Source organism: Culicoides brevitarsis, chromosome 1 (genome assembly GCF_036172545.1).
Source record: "Culicoides brevitarsis isolate CSIRO-B50_1 chromosome 1, AGI_CSIRO_Cbre_v1, whole genome shotgun sequence".
Taxonomy (NCBI): Eukaryota; Metazoa; Arthropoda; class Insecta; order Diptera; family Ceratopogonidae; genus Culicoides; species Culicoides brevitarsis.
The window spans coordinates 19,129,117-19,156,435 of NC_087085.1; the positions used below are offsets into that span (position 1 = coordinate 19,129,117).

A 27,319-nucleotide genomic window follows, 5' to 3' on the forward strand; every position below is an offset into this window, starting at 1 on the left:
TTTCTTTATTTTTTTTTCAATTATGAAGTATTGAATTTTAAAAAATTGAATTTTATTTGAACAAAATTTTTCATATATCAAACTTTATGATAATTTTTAAATATTTATATTTTAAAGTTTTTATTTTTCTTTGATTGAAATAAAATATAAATAATTTTTTAACGGAGAAAAAAAACTTAAAAAATTGTTTAAATTTAAATTTCATCTTTAAACGCATCTTTTTATTTTCGTCATGCCTTTTATCTCACTATTTGTATCATTTCTCCAGTGTATTGTACTTGACAATATTTTTGCATTAATCTTTCAAAGTTTACATTTTCTGGCAAATCACAAAAGACGAAACAAAGGTGCAAACAAAACAAGCATTATCGGCCTTCGCACCACATATGTCTCGTCGTCTTTCTCTCTCTTTCGTCTTTTCAATGCAAATATTTTTCGCAAAAATGTTTCCAAGTATCACACTCTGTGTAATAAAATAATAGAAATTGATCGTGTTTTGTGTAAACATGGCTCAAAGAAAGCTTCTGTCTCTGAAATACTTTCACAGAATACGGTCTAGCGGAGAACAAAACAAATAATATGATACAATCTCAATAGAATATTGGTTCGGTTTTCTATTTATTATTATGATTCCATTTTATGTAAGTAAGGATCCCACTTTTGCATTGTGCTGGAGTACTTACTTCTTCTGACAAAAGTAACTAGATAATGGCAAAGAGGAAGAAATAAATGGGTGAGTATCAAGTTTGTTGCAAAATAAATAAGAAATTCTTGATGTGTTTGTCTGTTTTTTTTTCTTTTACCTGTGGCTATTTTTTGTGTGTTTGTTTGTGTTAGATTCGCATTAAGAAAAGGCTTTGAGATAATCTTTTCTCCATCAGCAAAAATCTCTTGGCTTTCACACATGCGTTGACTTATCTAACAAAACTTTAAAATTTTTGCAACATATGTTGGAAAAAAATAGTTTCATCGACTTTAAAGTTCTCTCAATAAAATTTTCTCCCTAAATTTAAAATATTTCCCGTCCAATTACTTTTTTCTTCGCACAAGTAAACACACATATATATCGAAAATAAACCTTGATGAATTTTTAAACGAGTATAAATTTACTTTCCTGTCTGGATTCTTTAATTTTTAATTCATCATTGTACGGCGCATTTCCTAGTCTGACGCTGCTGCATGCAACGGATTTAAACAATGAGCGATGACGCAAGTTGTAGTAAAATTAATTTAAAATGTAAACAATCGAATGAAAAAAAATTTTTTGGCAGTACAAGAGTAAATATTGAAACTCGAATGAATTGAAAATCGCGTTAAAGTGTATCCGGAGAAAGGATTCGAACACCGAACATATGTTTCGTGTGTCAATATTTGCCAATTATTTATTTTTAATTTTTCAATTATTACCATTATTCCCCTTTATTTTTTGGATGTTATGATTTTCGATGGATTTTTCTTATTTTTAAGCTGTTTCAAATGAAATATAGAATGATGTCTTAAATTTTAAAAAGTAAAAGAATTATTGCAAAAATTGCTAATAAATTTGAGAAAATTTTTAAAATTTTGTTTGCGTTCTTCGAAAATTTTAATGAAAGAGTAACTGAAAAATTAAAAAAATAAGCATTTTTTTATTTTAATAAGATTATTTTAAATCCAATGTTTTTTTAAAAAACTTAAATTTCAATTTTTTTTTTTGAAAAAAAATTTTTTTTTATTTTTTAAAAATTTTATTAAATTATTTAATTACACAATTTAATTCTTTTAATTATTTATAATTATTTATTTATTATTTATAAACATATCTATTTTTTTCAATTTCAACTGTTAAATACTTATTTATTTTTATTAATTTATATATTTTATTACTTTTTTTTTTGAGAAAATGAATTTTTAATTTTCGGTAAAAGAAATAAATTAAATTAAAAAGTAAAATTTTAAATATTTTTTTTAAATTTAATTCTAGAATTCCACGAATGTATTGATTTCGAATATTTCAATTTTAAAAGATTAATTTGAAACGGCTTTATCGACTACAAGAAATGTCTTAAGTCATCCGCTTCCATAAAATGATAATCTCCTTTTAATGTTGACAAATTATATCCCAAATTTGATTACTTTTCGTCGAATTTATATATAAAAGCATGGAACAACCCCTCAGCAACAAAGTCATCAATGCGTGTTTTATTGTTACTAAAATCAAATTGTCTCATCATTTTCTCGTATTTGAGCGAATCCAACAAGAAACCTGAATAAATACATACACGGGGTCCATTATTAATAAATTTCAGTCTAGTGAGCACAATTTATGATTGTTATTATTATTATTGTATTCTCGTGAACATCCAAACAATCGGCAAAAAATAAGGAAAAAGGGATATGTGGCGTCTGGCATTCGCCTCGCGTAACTTGTCATCATCATTCATCAAATTCACCCGAAAAATGACTCAAAGGCAATGAAATATATACGACTTAATTTATTTTAATGGGGAATTTGTTTGTTGCTCCTGTGTCGTGATTGCGTCACAAAATCTCCCAAAAAGGGACCAAAACAATAGCATTTCGCGAATTTAATTGTATTTTATGTATAAACCCACATAAGCCATTCCAATTATAAATTTCAATCAAAACTGGATGTTTACTTTACAAACTCACCGGACCAAAAGCCACGATAAATACAAAATTATGATTATTACTTTCGCATGGCACAATGATGCAAAATGATGAATGGTCAAGGCACCTTTATTATATACCGGGGTCTTTGTGGAAATTCATCAAAATGCACCAAAAAACGTATCATGTTGAACTTTAAAGTGGATTAAATTATTATTATTAACAAAAGATCCCTAATTTGCTCATGGTGATGGGTGAATGTTAGAAAGTTAGACAGTGGCGGACTGCTGCAATGAAATATATGAATTTATAATGAAGTGCAGCGTAAAGCAGCCGTACAAATATTAATAAATTATGCAAGTGAAATTATGTTTTGTACCTACCCTTTTGTTGTGTTGCGAGTGCGGATTTTCTATGGTTAGAAATGCAGCATCTAATCAAAAAAATAGGAGAGAGAAGCGGAACAATGGAGTGAAATAGAGTGCAATGGGTTACGAGTTGTTATGTGGTATTTTGTACAACAACGGATAATCAATTTAATTTGTCTTATTTGCATATAATTTTTTTTTCTTTGTAGTTCTTTTTAATTTTTTATTTGAATTAACGTGTGTTTTATTCTATTTTAGGATGCTTTCGAAACAATTTTTTCAGATTGAAATTGAGTTTTGTTTTATGGAAAAAAAACAATAAAAGGTTCATTTTAAGGGAGTACTAATTCGAAATGGACAGACTTTCGAGGCGAACAGGTGCCACCTCTACTACGGACGAAGAACATCATGCGAAGAACTGTCTGTCATTTTTGTCAATTTTCGTATCTTTTTTGTAATTTTTAGTACATTTTGAGCTGCAAAAGGGGGCATCGGGACTCTTGTAACAGGGCGCGATTTGCCAAAAGAAGAAATGAGCGGGTCCAATATCGCTGAAGAGGTCCATAAGGGATGCCAAAATGACCGACGAAAGGTAATGTCGATAAAACCGTACAGCTAGATTGCAAGAAGAAGTCGACAACTTAAGGGATTATGACACAAAAGTTGGACAAAAAGAGGTGAAAGTCAAATTCGACTTGAAGCTCACTCTGTTGGACGGAAAAGCTTTGAATAGCGTTTTGGAAAATAAATCTACTACATGTTGTCCAATCTGCAGACTGTCCATGAAAAATTTCTATAATCCGCGTCGTTGGCTACTTGTTGCTAAAAAGGGACTTGATTGAGTGAAGGCAAGAGACAAGGACGTGCTCCCGAGTATTGAAAAATATACTGGCAATTTAACAAATTGTTATTAAAAAGTAAGGCTTAAAGTTTGTTTTAACAGGCTTCTGATTACAATTTAAAATTAATTAATTGGACAAATGAGAAAAAAATCACCAAATCACAAAAAAAAATACTTTTTGGCGAATAAAAAATAGCTCTCAGAATGCATATTAAATTGCATTTTTTTGCTTAAGTCTTAGATTAAGATGTTTTGAGTAAAAGTCATAGGTAGATCTTTTATTACAAAGTAAAAATTTTTCAGAAAATTTCACCTCAATTCTTTCCTTCGATTTTTCGAAAATCAAACTTTTTTTAAAAAAATTGTTTTTCACTAGGATTGTTTGTTGTCTCGAATAGATCATTTTTTGCCAAGAAACATGCCCGCAAACCTACCATTGCTTCAGAAAATCCAAAAGTATCAATTTTCCACGTCTCGCGCCACGACGTATATTTTTTTACTGTGTAGCATTTAGATGTCAGAAACTTAATTTCTTAAATGGATTAATTTAGTTCAAATTAAATATGTAGGTATAAAATATTTTAAATGATTTTAAAAACTAAATTGCGTTCAACCGTTTCTCTAAGAAATTTCAAATCTTATAAACAACAAAAAAAAGCAAACATATGACTTTCAAACAAAAAAAACTTTCCAAATATTCAGTTAACGTTCATGATTAATTACTTCGCCCAACAACAAAAAACATCCTCACTATATTTTCCAAGCTAATTGTGCTTTTGAATGCAGTGACAAAAAACGATGCACCAGCATAAAAAATTTAAATTTTATGACCGCCCTTTGTTTCGTTACATGTGATTACTATTATTATTTCCTTTGATACAAATTCATTGCCACCACAAAAAGGGTAATTTCAAACAAATCCAGATTTTTAAACTTTTCGTTTGGTGGAAAATGCATTGTCATCAATCATTTGTTTTTTTTCCAGTGCATCGTTGCATCACAAAAAACTTATTAACGTAATTTCTTGTATTTGTTCGGCAATCACGAAATCTACAAGGGGAAGTGTAATGAATTTTTAACAAGATTATCATTAGAGTATCATTTTAGCAAGTTGTAAAATTTGTCGGAAACTATCTCTGCGAGACATTTATCTGATATAAAATAATTTGCATTCGGTAATAAAATAATATTTGTTCACAACTTGTAATGCCGAGTGAGCGGCATGTGGAAAAGTTAAGACAAACTTGCTGACATTGAATTCAATTAAGGCAGCAGCACGTGTACCACAAATTTAATTAGTCATTGAAAATTCATGAGGAGTAATTAAAGGAAACAAATGTTTATTTCTCGAATAATTCCCAAGTTGTTGCTCGCAGTTGCATTACTTGTTCCGCCAGAGTTTCATCCAACGAAGAAAATATAACTAATGATGAGCAAGAGAGAGGAAAAAAACATTTTTATTACACTAATCGACACTGTAACTCAGACTTAGCACTTGCAAGAGCATTTTACTACCGAAAAAAAATCCCAACACAAAAAAATTCGAGTCATAAAATACACACGATTCTCATATAAAGGAATAAATTCAAGATTATATAGAAAATCCCTTAAAACTTATACGTTGCTCGTTTTTATCACTTTTTCTGATGTTGTTGTTAGAATTTTGTTACTTTTGTGGCGATATGACGATGGTGTCGAAATGGGAGATACAAATTAAATATTTTATCGCGTGTAAAAAAATATGTTGTTCGGTGTTAAAAAAATAAACTGTGCAAAAGTGCGAAACAAATAAAAAAGTATTTTTAATGTTTTTTTTTTTGGTTTTTTCAAGCAAAAAAAAAATGGATTAGAAATATTTAACGCGGGAAAACCGGCTTACGGAAATATTACGAGATCTAGAAATTTTTCCGGTAAAAATATGTGAATTCAATCTGTTGCATTGAATTAACGTCAAAAAATTAATTCTGTCAAAATATTGTTGTTGCAAACATGTTGTCCAGGCATTAATTTTATTTTTGGCAAAAATAGATGCATAAGTGGGTGTTAAGCAGCCTTTGTGCAATAATTTGTATGAAAACCTCCCCCTCGTGCGTCTCCCTAATAATTGCAGTTTGCTACAATTTCGTATCAATATTAATTGAATTTGAAATGTAATCCGTAATATCAATTACAGACATATGTTAAAGGGGAGATTAGCTGTAGGTGTGCGACTTGACATCATGTTGGACAGAGAGAAATGGTGAAAATTGTCTTGTTTATGCATTTCTGGAATGTACCTTAAGCTTAATTGAAATTATTATCAGTTATCACAAGAATATAATGTTTCTTAGTAAAATCTTGTTCTTGAAGTTCAAAATTTAATTTGATCGTCAGGGATGAAAAAATTATTTATAAAGAATTTAAATACAAAAATCTTAAAAAGTTTTTAGAACTATAACTTAAGTGTCTTGAATTTCTTAAAGATATTTTTTTTTGCTTTAATATTTTACCAGAAAAAAACTTCGGAAAAATAAAAAACACAGGGCAAAAATTCAATATTTTTTCTTATTTTCTAATAATTTTTTTTATAAATTTTTTTAATTAAATTTATTTTAAATTTTTTTTCTTATCCAGGAGAACAGCAGTAATAAATACTTTAATTAATTTATTTTTAAATTCTCAAATTAAGTTCTCAAATATTCAAATAAATATTTTTATACAACTTAAATTCAGATAGGGTGGTTTGGTTAATGAAATTTTGACTATTTGAAACATTGGAACCCAACATATTAAATATTTTGATGCAATTTTGGGATGTCTTAGAATCTAAATAAAAATCTTTAACATATTCTGATAAGATTTCAGACAAAATTTTAAATTCGTCTTTAAAAAAATAATTTTAATTTTAAAATATTTTGTAAAAAAAATCACCCTGTGCATCATTTGAAAATTCAAAAATAACTTTAATTTTTGATTTAGTTTTGCTTTTGAAATTATTAACAGTTTTCAAAAATAAATGTTTTTAGTTTAAAATTTTTTTAAAATTTAAGTTTTGATTAAAAATTATTTATAAAAATTTAAATACAAAAATTTAAAAAGTTTTTAAAACTTAAAAATGTCTTGAATTTGGACATTTTTTTTTGCTTTAATGTTCACCAGAAAAAAATTTCGGAAAAATAAAAAAAAAGTCCCAATATTTTTTTCTTATTTTTTTATAAAATTTTTTAGAGATCAATAATTTTTTTTTTTGTTAAAATCACAGCTTTAAAATTAATTTTAAAACATTTTGTAATTTTCCCAAAAATTTTTTAATAAAATTCTTTTAAATAAAAAAAAATAAAAATTTTTAATATTTTAAAATGAATGAATTTTTAAAGCAACTTTTATCAAATTAAAATTTTTATTAAAATTTACTAAATATTTTTTTGACATATAAAATCGATTTTCAGAAAATTTTTTTCGTTCCTCTTTAGAAAGATCCTGTTTACCAGAAGGAAATCATATGAGACTCAAACTTGTTGCTTGATATCGAAATTTCATTAAACATTTCTCAGAAAAAATCATGAAACAAAAGAATTGCTGTCCACTTAAATCTTATTTAATACTCTTGTTTGTTAAACACAGCAAATAAATTCTGCACAAAAAAATATATTGCCAACATTTTCACACCCAATAACAGAGAGATACAGAGGAAAAAAACGGAGAAAAAGAGTGAAAAAAGAGGATTTAAAATGTTTTGTTGTCAAACACTAAACATCGTTCACCCACTCTCTCTCCGATATGCATATTTCTTTGTTCTGTGTCCCTTTCAACAATAGCATTAGCCGCATTGTTCTTTTCATCGTCATTTGCTTCTTCATTTTATTATCAGTTCCAGTAAAACACTTTGAGACGCACCACGAAGCGGACACGAGAAGAAGGAAAAGGAGATCGAGAAAAGGGACCTACTTTTGAATACACAAGATGGTGTTATATAAGTCAACAAGATAAAAAGGCTCTTCATATTATTATTATTGTTGTTGTCGTCGTCATTGTTTCTTCCTTCCATCTACTGACACGGAGAATTTTCTGTGTTTACGTCTTATTTTATCATTTTATTTATTGTGTTGCCTGTGGTACGACTGCCTTTTGCATTATAATTCATCTGCCGTCCTTTTGTGTTCTTTCCTTTTCAGTCTTTTCAGGCAAACTAACACTCCTATAAACATGACTTTAATTGCATATTTTGCACAACATACAAAATAAATATCAACAAATTATTTGCTTGTTATTATTATTTCTGTAGGACATCCCGCTGATTGCACTTGCAATGCCTTTGCCATTTTCGCCGTAGAACGAACGACGCCACAGATGAATTTATATGAATGACCGATGAAAACTAGGTCAATTATCATCATTTTCATTTATTTATTGAGATACTTTAATTTTGTGTGCGAGAGGATCGCTCTCTGAGGCCGTCGTGCTTTCTCTCATTTTTTTAATAAAATAATCATAATATGATATATTATGTTATAGAATAAAATCACCTAGTGACACATGAGATGACAAATATAAATTATTTGGTGTGCATGGGAATCCCTTGTCTCTTTGTTTTTATATATGATGTGAGTTTTAATTAAATTTTCTCGAGATGAAAAGCAATGAAATATACGGAAAAAATATGATATTCTTGACTCATCTTTCACAACTCCGCACATACCTACGCAAAAAGTATTGTTTTACCGCATGACTATGTTTGACAAGCATAAACTGGCCTCAGATCAACTGTGCTATGGCATGCTATTAGTTTTATTGAAATGAGCAAAAACCTCCTTGTTGATCTTTGCACTTTTATTTAATTAAAATTAGTTTTGTTAGGAAGCCGCACAACATTTATTCTCGCAAGAGTTTCGAGGCAAAATGATTAATATTCTTCATTAAAAGCCTCGCAAAACAATCTTTTGATTTTGCTGGAAGTTGGGAAAACATAAATGTGCTATTGTATGAATATTTCACTCAAATTTAACGTATTTACAGGAATTTTGATTTAAGTTGGATGTTAAAATTTTTTTAAATAGGTAAATTAATTAAATAAAACAAAAACAAAAAAATAAATTAAGTTTTAATTTAACAAAATTAATTTAATTAAATATTTTTTTAAATCATCATTTCATAAATAAATATAAGACATATCAAAAATTGAAGTAAATTAACTTGATAATTTTTTTAAATAATTTAAAATGAGTTTACTTTATATTTTCAAAAATTGTTTTTTGACTTTTTTTTTCTCGTAGCATTGTCAAATGCTAAATTTGTAAAAATTTTATTTAATAAATATTTCTGTTTATAAAGAAAATTATTAATTTTAAATATTTTAAAATTATTTTTTAAGTTATATAAAAAAAATATATATTTATTCAAAGTAATTTATAATAATTTAATAAAATTAAAATTAAAAAAAATAATTTTTTTAATTTAATTGTAATTTTAATAAATTTAATTATTTTATTTAAAACTTCAAAAACAATAAAATTTTTATTCCTATTTTTTTTATACTAAAAATTCAAAAAAAATTTCATTATAAAATAAATTTAATTCAATAAATATTAATTTAATTTAGTTTCAAATAAATAAAAATTAATAAAATTCTTTTAAATTCAAATTCTCATTTAAAAACGTATATTTTTGAAAAAAAAAATAAAATTTTTCATTTAATTTAAACTAAAAATAAATAATTAAAAAAAAAATAAATTCCATAGAAAAAAATTCAAAATAAAAAATTTCACAAAATCGTAATTTTTTTCACTTTTTTCCTCTTTCATATTCCAACATTGCAAATTTGATACATTCTTAATAACCATCGAGCCAGCAACATGATCAAAAAATCGCAACACGAAAAGTGAAACCTTGCACTTCACAATTTTTGTTCATTTTTGCATGTCAGCCATTTACTTAATAGAGTTCAGAACCACTTTGGTGTGCCGATAAATTCTACCTCCCATGCTTCTCTCTTGCATGCAGCGAGAGGAAAAAAAAACGAACGAATGAACCCGTTTGCAGAGGAAAAACAAGCTTGTAAATTATTGATTTCAATTTTTCAATTCAACGTTTTAATATTTTTCTGCGTTGAACTTCCGTTATGCATCGATGTCGTGTGGAGGAAGCTTTTACAATGATTACTTTTCATTTATTTTTTTTTTATTTTTTCGAATTGTGTAAAAATTCTGTGTCTTTAATCAGGAAGTGTGTTACTTCGCTTTGGTTCACTAGCGATGAAAAATGCCAAATTGTTGTTTTTTCCGCTGAACCAGGTGCGAGTTTTTAGCTGAAATGAAGTGGATGTCACAAATAAAATTTTAAAAGAAGGAAAAATTAGATGAAAAGAGCGTGAAATTTCATTATATTATTGTCATCATCAACGGTAATTATCTTTGCCCTTGTTCTACGGTCCAAAAAATTTCTCGTTGCTTCGCTGTGGGACCAAATTTTCCATAATTGCGCTGACGTAAATCATCTTGAGTCGTCGTCATCACCATTTAATTTAATCAGCGTTTGATTGTGTTCTTCTGTGTTTGTCTTTTGCATATTTTATTCTTTGCTTTGCATTTGGCGCGCGAATGATTGTCATCATGGCACAAAAACAGCGGGAAAACGCGCGACTAATAATACAATAAAAATTCTGGGAAACGCGAAAAAATGACTGTTATTATTATTTTCAATGTTTTTTGGTGCACGTGCCAGACGATCTAAGCCTTTTTGAGTGTTTTCGATTTCTAGAAGGATAAAAAAAATTATAAAGCCACAAAAAATTGATATTTTTGGAATAATTGAATATTGGCGGTAAACCCACGTGATTCACGTGAACTTGAAATAATTCCAAATTTGGTTTATTAAAACAAAGCAGAGTTGTTCAAGTAAGAAATTCAAATATTTTTACACATGTGTACGTTGCGTTCAGAAATTTCTACGTGTGATGATTTTTTAGTGTTCTATTAATAGCCGTGTTTATGTGTTTAAGTGAGAAAATTCATCGTGTTTCATCGAAAATCTCTCATTTTCCGTCAGTTTTCTTCAGTCAGTCAAGAAGACTCGTAATATTTTTAATTTTTTCTCCGAAATTTATTGAAATTAAGTAGATAAATTTTCTTTTCAGTTCTTTTTTGTTTCATTTTCTATTAGGTAAGTTCATCCTTGACCAACTTATCACCAATTTTTCTTAATATTCATTGAATTTCAGCAATTTTTGGTAGTTTTTCCAACAAAAAATCAACGCAAGAAATAAAAACATGGCCGATACCAAGTCAGAGAGCGATGCACCAAAAACCGAAGAACAAACACCCGAAGAGCGCGAGCGAGAACTTCTCAATCAAATCGCCTTGCTAGAATTGGAACGCGAGCATGCCGCCAACGAGACCAAAAAACAAGTCAAAAAACTCGAACTTGACTTGGAAAAAGCCCTCAAGTCTCAATCGAAAATCGGCGAGATGGAAAAGGAGCTGGAATCGTTGAAAAACCGCAACGAATCACAAGAAATCAAGAAGATGCGTCAACGACACGACGACCTTCTCACCAAAGCCAAAGAGTTGTTGTTCGAGAAAACGAAACAAAACAAGCAGCAAGAATCGCAAATCGAGGCATACAAAGCGCAAATTGTGCAACTCAAAGAAGTCATTCAAATCACAAAGGACATGCTTGAGATCCGGAACACGGAGGCGCAACACTTGAATCAACGTTTCGAGACAATTGAGCTGCGACTCAAGGCGGAAAAAGATCGTCAAGCTTTGATGGAGAAGAAACTTGCGTTATCGCAAAAAATGTATGCGGACCTCAAGAAGGAATACGACTTGCAGAATGGACTGTTCAAGCAACTGCAAGGAGGTTATGCGGAAAAAATTGACATGCTCGAGGCAGAACTCGAACAGAAAAATAACGAAAAGCAGGAGTAAAGAAAAATTTTGTGTGTGTAATTTGTAAGTGCAAAAAGTGTTCAACTATTGAAAGAAAAAGAAAAATATTTCAAAGAAATTCAAATAATAAAATGGATTTTTAATAAATTCTCTTGCATTTGTTGATCGAAAGGAAATATTATTCTTGCAAATTGAAACCTTAAAAAGCAGTACTTCATCTGGAAAAGTTTAATAGTTGCCCTACGGATTGAAAAACAGTGATATTAACCCCTTTTGAGGTTAACTAATTCTAACCCTGAACCGAATTGCTCTTCTTCTTCCGGGAGGAGTATCTGAATTTGTCGCTGCAGATGCTGTATTTCATCTTGGAGCTTGTTATGTCGAAGAATACTCGGAGAAATAAAACACGTCTTGTTGGTTCGATTAATGAAGTACAAAAAAGAACGAGTCCGCTAGAGAACGGTGCTTTAATAGCCGCCGCTCTCTAGCGGAGGACACTTTGACAGATTGATAATTATCGTGAGTTAGGCTAATTCAGGACGTTACAGAGCTGAAAGTGGGCATGGAACCTCTAGTGATTTGCTTGTTCAAGCTGATGAATCGTGGCCCTAAATTCATCGTTTTGTTGAGCAAAAGCTGCGTTGGCTGCGGCACATCCTTGCAACTCCTGCTCAGTCACCTCCAATTCACGGTTCAAGCGACGAATTTCCTTCCGTTGTGAAGCAAGCTCTTCGATGTTTCTTTTATGCGTCTTAATTTTTCGTCTTCCTCATCACTTTTATACTTCTGTTCATACTGTTCCTCTTATTTCTCCTCCTCATCTCATCCTCTCTTTTCTTCTCGCTCTTCACGGCCCCAAAGTTCTGCTACTCGAATATCAAAAGGGCTTGAAATAACCTCCAAGAGGCTCGGGTTGGAGTAACATTTTAAGGAACTAAATAGATCTAACTAAGTCAATAACACATCAAGTGGTATTTATCATCCCTTTTCAATCCGTCAGGTGAGTAAAAACAGCAACGCAAAAAAAGAATCATGAAAAGTTCTGTTTCTCATCTCGGTGAAGCACAACGAAAATTAAAAACACAAGAAATACATGAACGCCACTTATGTACCTACGTCGCCGTCGACACAGGGGAAAACTAAATGAAAATCTTTCTTGTGCTTAAACTACGAATTAAAAAAAAATCCCGAAACTATACATATAAAAATAAAAGTTTTAATGAGTCTCGTTGTTGTCGCCAATGTTATTTTATGTTTTTTCCTCTAAAAAGTTACTCAGCAAAACAAAAGGCAAAACTCTGGATAATAATGAAAATAACAACAACCGAGAAACGACAGATACATGATTCCAGCGACAACGACGGTTTTATTTTACTACTACAAACATTTATTTAACAAGAATAATTATTTTTCCTAATTTTACGTTAAACTTTGAGCGATAGTGCGTCTTCCTAGTCACTGCTTGGCAAGCAACATCACAGGAAAACACAAAATTGAATTACATGAACATACAACCGGAGAACAATGGAAGTTGCTGTAATAATAATAATAATGACATAATCATGATGATGATTACATATGCACTTGAGAATGCGTATATGTGTGTGTTTTTTGTTTTGCACTTTTTGCATGCAAAACTGTTTTTATGCAAAAAACTAAAAAAAAAAGGAAAACATTTTCAATTGTGTGTGCGGAAAGGAATTGTGTGTCATTAAATGAGAGAGACTTTTGTGTACAACACCAGCTAAAAAACTTTTCAAATCATGACAATCTTTGCACTTTTTAGTTTGTATTTTATTTCCCCACTTTTTAAGGTGTGTTATGCATGTGCGATGCATTGTGTCCCATTTAAAAAACATTTCTGGAAAAACCAAGACGCAAGCATTTTTAAAAGATGTTGTCTCCGGGCAAAGTTTTCCTGCTGCATTGGGAAAATTTTCTTCTTTAAAAGTTTCGTTAACAACCTCTATGATATTAAAAGGTAAAAACTGTTTTTTGTTTGTTAGTTTTATTTTATTTTTTTAAATTCGTATTTGAAGTTGTAACGAAGGCAAAACTGATTTTCAAACTTAAAGTTAATTTAATTTTGGGATGTTTTTGTTTAATTTATTTAAAAATTTATTTTTCATGTAAAAAAATATGAATATTTGGACTATGAATTTTTTAAAAGACTTTAAAAAAACTTTAAATAAAAATTAAAATAATATTATTAGTGAATTTTTTCAAATATTAAAATATGTTTTATTAGTCATTTAACTAAAAATTATTTTTCTCGTATTATTTTGACTCTTTTTAAATTCTAAAAATATTTTTTTTAAATTTTTGTAATAAAAATATATTTTTTCTTCTGAATAAGTAAAAAAATACCAAAAAATACAATTATTATATTTTTATTTCGTTAAAAATATTGAATATTTATTTAGAATAAAATATTTAAAAAGCTTTTTAAAAAACTTTAAAAGTATTATATTAAATTAAATTAAAAATCGTAAAAAAATGTATGAATTTTATCCATTCAAATGTTGTATCAAACGACCCTTTTGTAGTTTACAAAACATTTCTTCTTCATACATGTGATTCTGTTATACAAAAATTCCCTTTTCTCTCGCTCTCTCTCATTCACTTTTTGTTATACACGCAAGAACATTCGCTCTCTCGGTGCAGGGCAACCATAGAAATATAAATTCTCTTCTGTTTCATCTTTTTCCTTTTTTCATACCTTCGTTCAATACAATTCTAACTATTTACAAACAGTTGTTCGGATGACGTTCATCTGTAAAGATCTCCTCTGTATCTCAGATTTATTTTGTGTTTATCGAGTAAAATAAAAAAAAAAAAAAAAGAAAAAAAAATCTTGATATTTTAGGAAAAAAATAAAAAATAATGAAAATTATTTAAAAATATCCAGAAGTGATATAAAATATTATTTATTAATTAAAAAATAAAATATTAAATAAATAATAACAATATATTTAATAATTATAATACAAATAACAATTAATGAAGTTTAAATATTGATAAGTGTGTATATTAAAAAAAAACAACAGAATTCAATTACTGTTTCATTATTATACTACTGCACATATTTATAAGTATTCACATTCACCCGAAAAATAATATATAATAAACAATAAATTGAAATTCTTCTTACTGGAACGTATTTTATTAAATAAAAATATTATAAATATTTTACATGAACGTGAAACCATATAAATTTAATTAACTGAAAAAGTGTAAATTTAATGAATGTTATTGAAAAATTATTTTTTTCCACGCAGCAAGAGTAAAATGTATTGAATAATTTTATAAAAAAAAATAACAGAAAAAAAATAATTAAAATTTTATTAAAAAGAATTCGCCAAAGTGTTTTTTTACAAAATTGGGACAAAAGGATTTAAATAAACAAAATTTAAGTACACCCAAAAATGGCGCGCAAACAAATAGCTACCATGGACCGGATTATTTTATGTTCGCTGTTGAGCTTAATGCTTATAGTTAAAGGTAAGTCCGTTCTTCCTTAAAAAATAATGAATAAAAATAAATAAACAAGAAGATAAGGAAATGTCGCATAACAAAAAACTTTGTGAAAATAAATCTCGACATCCACTTGAGATTACCTGTCTCTTAATTTCGTCCAATTTAACCACCTTATTAATATTTACGCAGACAATGTCTGGCATTGTGATGATAAATATTCATTTTTCTCATATTTTCAACTTTTTTTTTCATTATTTTTCGCGCAAGTGTCTCGTGCGGCAAATATTGTCAAATTTACAAACAAGCAGAGAACAAGTGTTTAAACACCAGTTTATTTTTTTTATATGCTCGCTGCACGTAAATGTACAGAAAATGTTCGTTTTTCATGTGGCGCTTATCCACAACATTTTTTTTTTTTGTTTGCCATATCTTGTATAAAATATTTATTTATGTGGATAAAATTACGGCCGTAATTTATGTAAATATCATTTTATCCTCTTTTGTCCCAGTTCTCATCCATATAGTTCGTGTAGGCGAGCGATGGTGTTGTTTTACTCAGTCATCCACACAAAAGAGACAGAAAACCATGAAAAAAAAACAACAACATCACCCAAAGTATTTATAAAGTTGTTTAATGTGGTTTAAAGTTACAAACATGCCATGAATATTGTAACACGGCGGCGGCAGCGGCAACGTCGTCTCAACGTTAAATAAACTGCAATTTTTTGTTGTCGTTTTGTCGACAAGATAGATAAAGAAAATTGCGAAGGCAGGTGATAGTTTTAGCTGCGCGATGCATGTGCTTGTTATAAATTGCGAAAAGTCTCTCGTTATTATATTAAAAACTCGGGGAAAATTGCGAGCATAAAGTGTGCGAGAAAGTTGTATTAAAGATTAACATAGCTGAGGAAGGGAAATTAATGCTGAGGTAATAAATTCTTGGGAATTTTCCGTCTTACGTATATGGATTATGTCACTCGATTGGATTATTGTATGAAGAGTCAATTGGATAAATCGCAAAATTGCAATTTTAAAAATTTAGAAATTTTGAAAGAATCGATTTTTCGTGGTACTTTATAACCACTTTAATAAAAAAAATTATAGACAATTTTTAAAAATTTTATGGAATTTTTTCCATAAATTTTAGAGCTCCTCTATAAGCTCATTTCTAAATTTTCATAGAAATTTTTAATTTTTTGAGAAAATTATTATAATGGATCTATAAAAATACCTATAAAATATTTAAAATGTTTCAAAAAATATGGATATAAATTCGGAAAAAAATTACGAAAAATAAGAACGTCATATTTTAAGATTGTAAACTTTAAAAAAACAGCCATGTTCTCATATTGGACATAGGTAATATTCATTTTATGCGATTTGTAAAGTCTTAACTTCTTCTTGAACTTAAGGATCAATTTTTGATAGCATAAAAACACAAATAAAAATATTTTATGTTCGAATTTGCAACTTGTTATCATCTAGATAACTCATTTTCTTGATGGTTGCTGGTAATCCAAAATTTTTTTTTGTTAAAATTTTCGATTCCAATGACTTTTACGGCAGAATCTTCGTGTTTTGCCTTCCCTGTTCTCCTTTTAAGCGTACGAAAAACAAGCAAAACCTTGTTTGCTGAAAAAATTATATGTAATTCAAAAACAAAAATTATAATACTTACATTCGATATCGTAAATCAAGCCATGGTGTTGCATATGTTAGACTTCTTCTTAGTGTTTTTGAAAATCTTTGTGGTTCTTGTTCCCAAGAATGGAAAAATACTAAATTTGAGGTATGAACTTATGTTCTTCGTCTAGGGATGTTAAAAAACTATTTCATATCAATTTAATAAAATTAAGTATCTGGTTTAAAAAAACAATTTGGAGGAACTTGAATATAATTTTTTTAGCCATTTATTTATTTATTGGCATATTAGAATAACACTTTACCCATTGAAGATTTTTAAAAATTATAAATACTTACGTACTATTTTACATTTTTATCTTGATTTCCCCAAAAACTGTGAATGTGCGATTTATCCCATTGACTCTTCATATAGACGAAAGAAAGAAGGAAATCCACATGACAACGTTCCTCTTTTTGTGGTATCCAAGAATTTCCTTCCTTTGTATTTTTTGTGCTATCAATATTCCTTTCATGAACTTTCTCTCCATTGACTCTGGAAGAAGGAAAAAAATCGCTTGAGTGCACTTCGTACATCATCAGAAAAGATATATGTCGATAAATTCCATCAGTTTTTCTTTTCTGCATGGATTCAAGTTTTATAAGCTGGAAATTTTCCATCGTCAACGAAATTTTTTTTTTGTGTTTTGTTATGTGTCACCTACACAAACCGCATTAATTTATCACGCTACCCGTCATCCGTAAATTGGTTCGTGCGGCTATGTAAATCAATTAATTTAAGCTTGGAATTGCTCACAATTTAAATTAACGTTCGGTTCAATCACTTATCACTTTCAAATTTACATTTTATTTATTTTAATCTCGTTACAAGCCGATTAAACATTTCAAACAATTTCAATTAAAACCGGCAATCAACGCGCACACAAATATTTTTGGCGGCTGTAATTAACTCCATTCTCGATACATTTACGATTTTTTCTCCTGTTTTTTTTTTGTAGTGTAACAATCTATCTCGATGTTAATAATTACGCGTTGGTGTTTTTTTGTGTATCGAATAGCGAGTAGGCAATAACAATAAAATGAGATTATAATTACTCGGATCATTTAAATCATTGTATTAGGCTGTTTCTATGAAAATGAGCTCATTTTCATGCAATCTCGACTAATTGAATAAATTTACTGAAATTGCACCGTCTTCATTTCGATGCAATTTATGCGTTTCCGTGAATTTATGCTGCAAATAAATAAATGAGAGCAACGCCCTTTTCTTATAAGAATACAAAAAAAAAAGAAATAAGGGAGACTCCTTTTAAGTATAAACCACAACCTCAAATTTCATGAAATCCTTACTTTTTACGGCGTTTGTTCCTAAGTAATAGTTAAGCAGAACCCGCATTTGCTCTGTGAAAAAAAAATAAAGATCTCATTATAGTCATTTATTTGCACCCTGAAGTAAAATTACCGAGAAAAATGTTTGTGTGATGGCATCAATAAAGGGAAATTGAAGGAACGGCGTGTGTGTTCCCTGCGATGTGCGAGAATTGTTATAGAGGAGCGTGTGTGTGATGTTATCTGATTCCACAATCAAAGAGATTTTTTCTGCTGTATAATTTCATGTCGCGTTCAAAGCGGTTGTTGCATTGTTCTGATGTTAGAGGATTTGTGTTTTTTCTTATTTCATAACTGTGCTGAGGCGAATTAGAAATATGGATTCACACAAATTTTTATCATTTTTACGATCAGATTTATTTTCTCTCGCTAGTTTTTCTCGTTTTTTTCGGGGGGTGTTTTTGTTTGTTGGTGCTAGCAGTGGTTTATATCAATAAAAAGTGCATTTTTTATGTTTCTGACGTTATCGCGATAAATGTCATACGCATACTTTATTGCTGTTCAGGGACGTATTTGGTGTGATTTTAACAGTTTTTCGAGAAAAAGGCGGGAAATTTAATAAAATTACAAGAAACAAGAGTTTTTTCTAGCAAAATTGGTAAAAAATAAAAATTAATAGAATTTAATTTTAGAATTTTGTTTTTTAATTATTAATTTTTTATAACGAAAAAAATAATTAAAAAAGCATGAAAATTTTTTGTTCAATTTTCAACCTTTTTCTAATATTTTTTTTTTAATTTTAACATTTATTTTTTTATTTAATTTATTTAATTATTAAATGAAAATTTTATTAAATTAAATTAAGTTTAATGAAATATTGATAAAAATTGGAGAAAAAAAAATAAATTTTAAAAATGATTAATATTTCCAACAAAATTATAACAGAAATTCTAATAAAATTTTTTTTAAAATAATTATTTTTTTCAATTTACTAAAAAATTATTTTAATTTAAAAATTCAATTTAAACTTTTAATTTTCTTTTTGAATTTTTATTCAATTCATTGAATAAAATAATTTAAATTCAATCAAAATAATTTTTAAAATGGAAAAATAGAAAAAAAAATTATTTGTGTAATTTAAATTCTCAACTTGAAATTCATTTTAAATTTTTTCAAGTTTCAACACCCCTGAAATGTTGTTATTTAGAAACTGGACTCAATTTTGCACGAATCGTTAGAATCATTATTAGAGTGACAGACACCGAATAGGGGAAATATCAAATATCATAGCAGCTTGAAGACGAGAAAAAAAAACTTCTAGAGCCTAAACAAAAAACTTGTAGACCTAGAAAATGGGATAAATGAAAAATTAAATGAGTCAACACAAAAAAAGTAACGAATGAACGGCAAAAAAGGAGAAAGAATCTTAACAAATGTGCACATTTTTCTTCATTATATCTGTCTATTGGTGATGGCAAACATCTATTCGGGGACCGAACTTTTCTGCCACTGATGATGATGATGATGACGATGCTCCAAATACCAATTTGGAGGAAGCAATACAAAACATTATTATTATTTTACCACACAGTTGCTGTTTTTTTTTTGCTTTCGCCTTTTGCGTTACCTTGTTAAAAATATTTGGTACGCAAGTGAGATGATGTCATGTGATAAGGAACTGCCGGAAAAAAGACATTCGTTGCGAGAGAGAGAGAAAATTAAAACGAAAGGAAAAGACGGAAAATCACAACGTAAAAATGCGTGTCGTGTAAAGTTAAGTAAAAGAAATGTGTTTGAAAAGATAATAATAACAGTAAAATGAAATGTTTCTTTCGTGATTTCTCTCGTTCTCTTCTTGTCGTCGTCGCTGTCGAGGTAGTGGCATGACATTGAATGTCCTTATGAAATTATTTTTTTTCTTTGCAAATTTTTATCTGACAAATAATAACAATCCACCCTCGTCGCGTTTTTTTTCTAAATAAAACATGAGATGATGGATAAATTAGAATAAGACAGGCTCGCGGAGTGATGATGGAATATAATCAACATTTTCATCCGGGAAACTTGTTTACAGTTGGAATTTTTTCTAGACACTCAAGCGATAACTTAATTAATGGCGTTTTTTTCAAAACATTTTTTTCCTTTGAAAATGCAAAACCTTTGGCAATATTTACGAAATTATGGCATGAATATTTAATGTGTGTCACTTCAACTTCCATAACTAGCTACTCTCGTAACCCATCAACGAAAAAAAAAACTAGAACGCAAAAAATCCTCATAATTTGCAATGTTTTCCTTTTTTCGTGTAATTTCGAGCACAAGGTAAAACGAGAAGGCTTACACATTAACATTGTTAACAACAACAACACTCCTTTTGAGCGAATTTAAAGGTTTTTGCTTTGATCATGCTCCAGAACGAACAAACACTTGCACAGACCGAGGCAAAATATAATGGTTTCGTATTTGATGAGGAAAATTGTTGTATACACAAAGGTACAAAAAAGGTATTTGTTTTTTCTTGCATAACGTGACACATAACCAAGAAGCATATCTTCACCTCTTTCGCCGGTGTGAAAAAATGTTGTTCGTGTTGACGACGACAACGACGATGATGATGAGGTTGAAGAGTTGCAAAAAAAAATGTCAAAGAAAAAGGAAACCAAGTAAACAACGAACGTCATTTTAATGTTTGAGCTTTTTTTCAGTTATTGCTCCTTTTTTGCCTAGGTTCTTAAGAAAAATTGGTGTTTCGCGACGATTTACAAAAAAAAATCAGAACTGAGAAATTTGATAAGAAATTTTTTTTTCTAATTTTTTTTTGCATCTGGCCAAAAAAATAAAAATTTAAATAATTATTAAAAATTTGTTAAAACATTAGATGCTAAAAAATAAAAATTCTTTTGTTAAAAAAAATGACTAGCTCTCTAAAAATCAACCTTTTAATAATTTTTTTATTATTTTTTAGTTCTAAATGTTCTTTTAAATAAGTTTAAATATTTTTTTAAGAATTTTTTTTTTATTTTATTTTTTTATTTTTGTTTTGTTTGTTTATTTTTGTTAATAAAAAATATTAAAATTTTGTAAAAATATTTTTCTTTTCATTTTATGGGAATTTTATTTTTTCGAAAATTCATAAATTTTATTAATTTTTTCTTTAACATAAAAATATTTAAAAAATTTTGGTCTAAATATTTTATTATTGACGCTTGAATTTAGCAGTTTAGAAGAAAAATCTTTTTAATTGCAGATTTTTATTAAATTTATTCAATTTTTTATTTAATTTAATTTGACTTATTTTTCATTCATTCACAAAAAAATTTTTGGCCGAAATTTCTAAATTTTCTAAATTTCTCGCATATTCATACCAATATTTTGGCTCGCGAAACATGGAATTTTGATATTGTACCCGTACAATGTTTTCATTAAAAATCCATTTCCTTTCTACTTCACGGTCCTTGTTTTATTTTTTTTTTTTCGTGTAATTTTTTTGAAGTTTTCTCTCGCGCACACATGTGAATTTTAATTTGAATCGCAAAAGAAAGTCTGTTTTTTGCATTTCTTTTACATTTCCGCGAAACGGAAAAAAGGCAAAAAATAATAACAACCGTTTGGATTGTAGCAACGTCAAAGCAGCCACAATCGATGCTCGGTGTACTACAAGCAGGTTATCTTTGCTCCGTATATATTTATTTTTAACAAGTATTTGCATGAACAGTTCATTAACATTTTCGTGGCACGCAAAGAATTTTTACAGCTGCAACGATATCGGTGGAAATAAAACGAAAACGCGGCAAAGATGACGAAAAATTACTGGCACAATAAAAAAAGCCTCATTACGAAAAAAAAATATAAAAAAGCTGAATCGGCACTTTGGTAGTTGATGAAATTCAGTCGTCTAGCATCAAGTCGCGAGATATTTGCATAATAAAAATTAAAACAAGATCAAAAAATATGAAAAGTCATCAAATTTAATGAATGTGGAAGGTAAAATTTTTGCGTCAAGGACGAAAACAGGACGTCGCAAGTGCGTCATGAAAAAATTGTTGTAATAAAATTCACAGGTCAGTTATTTTTCCAAAAAAAAAAGAAAGAAAATAAAAAGCTTTTAATATTTTAATAAAATTTTTGGTCAATAAAATAAATGAATAATTTATATTTTGTGGGTAAAATAAAAATTTCAACTTTTAACAAACTTGAAAAGTTTGAAAATAATTTATTTGTAACAAAACAACATTATTGCATTTTCCTTTTTTCAGGTAACTCAAGTTTTTCGAGGAAAATTAACTGAATATTTTAAAATTGTCCATTTTCATTATTTTTACTTCAAAAGTTCAACTTTCAATTAATTTTTTTTTTAATTTTATTTTCAATTTTCTTTTAAATTTTATTTTAATTTTTTTATTCACTAGATTTTAGTTTTATAATTTTTCAATGTAGTTTTTGTAACGTAAAATATTTTTCTAACATTTTTTTGCCTTGTTGACAAAATTTTGTCAAAATATTTCTCATTTTGAGTCATAAGTTGCCTCGTAAGTAAACAAAAATTTAATTAATAAATGAATATCTTGAGGTTTAATTTCAGCTCATAGCTTCATATGCAAATATATTTGTTAAATTCCATTTTGTGTTCATATTTTTGACGTAACATCACAAGCCCTTCCGTAAGCCTCTTTATGAGTTTCGTATCTAAATGTTACTTTATTGAAATATTTTCATGCATGATAAATCCTCAAATATTAGATCACATGAAAATTGCCGACAAGGAAGGAAATTTTGGGAACAAAATTTATTAATAAACTTACATTCGCACAGATGATTCACAGAAAATAAACAAATGACTTGGAGCTCTTCCTGTTTAAAATTTGATTGATATTCGATGGAATTTTCAAGTTTAAACTTTTCAAGCAATTTCCCTTTAAAGCTCTTTTTCATATGAATTTGTTACACAAGAAAAAACATCTCTGGATGCATGGCAAAATTTCTCCCTGAGGCTTTCTCTAATATGTAAAAGGAAATTTTCTTGGGTGTAGGAGAGACTACTTCAGTAGATGGAAAAAGTAATTTGTTTTCTTTATCGTCATTTGTGCATTTTCTTATTTTTTTTTACAAAACTAGCAATATTATTATTGTAATGCATATAGACAAGTTTCTTCTTTTTTCTCATACACAATAAATACACAAAGTACGAAATAGGAAAAGAGAGAAAAGTTTAGTTATTTGATTAAATTTTGCTTTGAGATATTTAAAATGCATTGCAAATATGTACACTTTGCACACTTATAAAGGACAAATAAAATTACTTTATATTTATTTTGTGTATGTGTGTGTGCGTCTAAATTGCATTTTATATAAAGTGTGGCTTCCTACATTCTGCCTTGCAATATGAATATTTCTGAAAATTAATTTGATTTGTTCTAGTTTTCTATGTAATATTAGTTAGGGTTGTGAAAAGCTTAGAATCAATGATGACAATATGAATTTTTTGGTTCTTTTTTCAGAAGATCCTTCAATTTTTGTTGATTTTGATCTTTCAGTCAGATCGAAAGATCACTTTAAGATTGTTTCAGATTCATTTTAAATTTCAAATCGAAAGATTAATTTGATCAGATCAGCTGATCTAAACAGATCAAGATCAAACTTCAGATCTTAAAAAGTTGTTTAAGATCTACAGATACAATTTAAGACCTTAACAGATCAGTAAGATCAGATTTTTTTTTTATAAATCATTATGTTTGGTGTGACATTTATCTTTTTCAGATCTTAAGATCACTTTGAGATCAAGCAAACAGATCTTTAACGAATTTCACCTGACATTTTTTCTGACTGACATAATTGATCGGATCAGCTGATCCAAACAGATCAAGATCTTAATTGAGATCTGTAAGATCAGATCAATTAAAGATCAACAGATCTCTATCGATCAATTTAGATCAAAATCTTTTTAAGAATTAAAAATTGATCCAATCTTTTGAATCGATATTGAAATATATTTGTCAACCCTGCTCAAAAACAATGATATACTCTTTCAGATAAAATTGAATTTTACGGTTGACATATGAAAAAACCCAAAAAACAATTTTCAAGTCTTTTCTTGATGATAATATTTTCATCACAGTTCATGTATGTAAACTTTTCCTTGAAAAACTTTTGTTTTTTTCTACCTAACCAATCAACAACTCCCAGGAAAAAACAAGTCATCTCCCATATTGCATTTGACAATTGATGAAATAGATCTCGCATTTGTCATTCTTCGTAGAACGAGAACAACTTTCATGCCTTCAAATAGGCATTAATTTATTTTTTCTTTCGTATCTGTAGAAAAAAACAAACAACGTTTGTTCCTTCCTTCTTGTCATTGTTTGAATATGTGCTTTTTTGCGTGTCATTTCTCCTCGACGTTTTTCTTCGTTTTTTTTTCGTCGTTTGATATAACTGCACAATAAGAAAAGCACACAAAAAAAATCAAGCGACAAAAAAAACGTTAAAATGAGCATCTATTCCGAAAATTGCTACAACTTTGAGTAATAATGTGTGTCGTTTGCATACTTGTCATGCCATTCTTTCGTACACCTTTAAACCTTATTTTATTTTCATAGCAGCGGAGCGGCAACACAAACAGCAAGGCATAATAGTGGCATGTGTAGCTCCTCTATGTGTCGTTTGATATAAAAAATTGAAGTCACTTATTTGAAAAATGTGTGACACATACATATATAAATGGGGATCGTTTTTCTCGCAGGCTGCATGTGTGTGTTTCAATTTCATTTCATGCACATTTTAATACACATAAAATCGAATCGAAAAGCTACATTGGACGTCTTTTTGTCGATAAATTGAGCAACATTCATTGAACGGAACATATGGCGCGGCGGCGGCGACAACCCTGTTATTCCTAGTTAAAGACTGATGTTTAAATAACGCTTCAAATCGAAGCGAATGTGCCACTTTAGTGAGCGTTTGAATTTAAATGCAGTTTTTGGCGACATACAAAATTGACGGTAAAAATGTTAAAATAATACAACAACTTATATGCGTCTAAAATATTTTTTTTGTCGGCCGATTTTTTTTTCTCACAAAGCTCTATTTCTGTTTGTTCATCAAAATCAACTCTATTTACCTAGAGAATTGCCGTATACGACACATATTTTTTTTTAGCTGTTCCACTACGCTACACTTTTTTTTGCATTATTGTTATACTGTGCACTTTATTTATTTTTCTGCTGAATTTATTTTGTTTGATGCAATAAAGTAGAAAAAAGTGCATGTACTACATGCTGCTATTTTTTTTCGTTTCTTTTTTTTTCGCTGCCGCTGCTGCGACTATAAAATATCGTGCATGCAATTGGAATGATACAATGATAGAAATGTAGGTGCAATTTAATGGCATAAACACAGAGACACACAAAGCAAAAGAGGAGAGCAAGAGCAGAAACAATGACTCGGAAAATGGCAACATTTTCTATCTAAAAATTACTTTTTAACCTTCATTTGTGGTAAATTTTCCGTGCAATGCAATCAAATAATTGGATTCTGCGATCTTTGCTTGTTTTGCGACATGTCATGGGTGAAATGGATTTTTTTCCGTAAATTTATTTGATGGTCGTCATTAGGTCAATGAAAACCATCAATAAATATTTTTTAAATTGGAAATTTTGTATAATTATTTTTTTTAAGATTTTCTTCTTGTCTATAAGAGAGGATCGAAAAAAATAAATTAAAAGCTAAAAACACGTTTTTTTTAATTTTTTGGTTATTTTTCCCATTTTAAGTACCAAAATTTTGAAAAATCAGAACAGTTGTACTCACTGACCAGGAACTTCAAAAAAGTTTGAAAATTTTACAACATTTTTCAGGTACAATCATTTCAAAAATTATTTTAAATTAAAAAAAAATAAATTGTTAGAAAACAGGTTGAAAAAAGTGAAAAAATTATATTTTTAAAAAATTTTAAATTTTGATTTTACTTTTGAGTATTTATGCCCAAAAATCTTCTGTTTTGTAGAGTTTTTTCTCTCTTTCTAAAAATTTGCCTTTAACAATAATTTTTTAAGTTCTTATTTCATAAAAATGCCTTCGATTCTGTAATCGCCATTCTCCTAAATTTTTCGGAATTCTTTCAAAATTTCAGTACCAGAGTTGAAAAATTCTAAATTACAAAAAAAAAATTTTAATAATATTTTTTATTTTAAGTCGAATATCGAGTTGAAAATAATTTAATTATTATTTACACAAACAAAATTAATTCAATAAAAATAAACAAATAATAACGGAGTAAATTCTTGCGCTGTAAAATATGAAATCTTTTATCCAATTTTACAATTTTCAGTCTCTAGAAAAAAAATAAAAAGTAGAAGAAAACTATAGATGAACGAATTGAAAGTTGCCAGAAGCAAGTGTTAAACAAATTGCTTCCTCTCTATTTTTATTCAAAAAGATATTATGTTCAATTTCTTTCTCAGCATTACGTCTTAAGACGAAGAATAAATAAGTTTAAATGTGTATTGACTCGGAATGTACGGGCGACGAAGAAAATATATATAAAATAAAAATAGAAATTGAATTTCAGTTGTAAGCCAATCTATGAGGAGCTACAAGTAACTCGATTGAATTGTTGTGCAACGCAGTAAGTACCTTTGCTTGTAAAGTATGCGTTACTATGAAATTTCTTTTTTTCATTAGAAAATTGTAGAGTTCGAGTTGATTCTTTGTAAGCTTAGGCTTGGTGTGTCAGAAAAAGATGTACTTTTACGATGTGCGGTTATGAATAAAAATGTCGTAGATGGACACCGTAGCGAAGACATTCGCAACAAGAAATAAGTCTTCACGTTTAGGTTTAATGTCAAGTGGAAAATGATTTCACTCGACTCGACTCGTAAATTGGTTCTATAAGGCGAGGCAGAAATAAATTGAATTGCTCTTTTGCAACAACATTGTATTGTATCGTTGTGGTTTACATAAGATTTTCATTGTTAGACGAGTTGACTGGAGGCTTTTGAAGTATGTTGGTTATTGCGATGAAGAGTTTTCAGCAGAGACAGTTTTCAATAGAAAGGAACAAAATTTTTGGTTGAATCTTAAAAAATTCAGTGGTTCAAATAGTTTAGTGGTTAGCATATCAGACTAATCAAGCAAGCCCTATCCAGCTCAAAATCCTCATCCTCTAGATCCGCTCTTGAGACTGATGGGCA

At 28.7% G+C, this 27,319-nt stretch overlaps 2 protein-coding genes across 2 annotated transcripts in view; both read left to right on the forward strand.

Annotated features, from left to right (window-relative positions):
• Nucleotides 1–10,855: 10,855 nt before the first annotated feature.
• LOC134838490 (early endosome antigen 1) lies at nt 10,856–11,820 on the forward strand. Its single transcript, XM_063854032.1, has 2 exons — nt 10,856–10,956; nt 11,015–11,820. Exon 2 carries the CDS (start codon nt 11,064–11,066, stop codon nt 11,721–11,723), a length of 660 nt encoding a protein of 219 aa, XP_063710102.1. The 5' UTR covers nt 10,856–10,956; nt 11,015–11,063; the 3' UTR covers nt 11,724–11,820.
• A 3,106-nt stretch (nt 11,821–14,926) lies between these two features.
• Nucleotides 14,927–27,319, forward strand: part of LOC134827212 (lachesin-like) — a 51,381-nt gene continuing 38,988 nt past the window's right edge. The window contains exon 1 of the mRNA XM_063839790.1: nt 14,927–15,185. Coding sequence (XP_063695860.1) covers nt 15,110–15,185 — 76 coding nt within the window. The 5' untranslated portion in view covers nt 14,927–15,109. The remainder of the gene's footprint in view (nt 15,186–27,319) is intronic.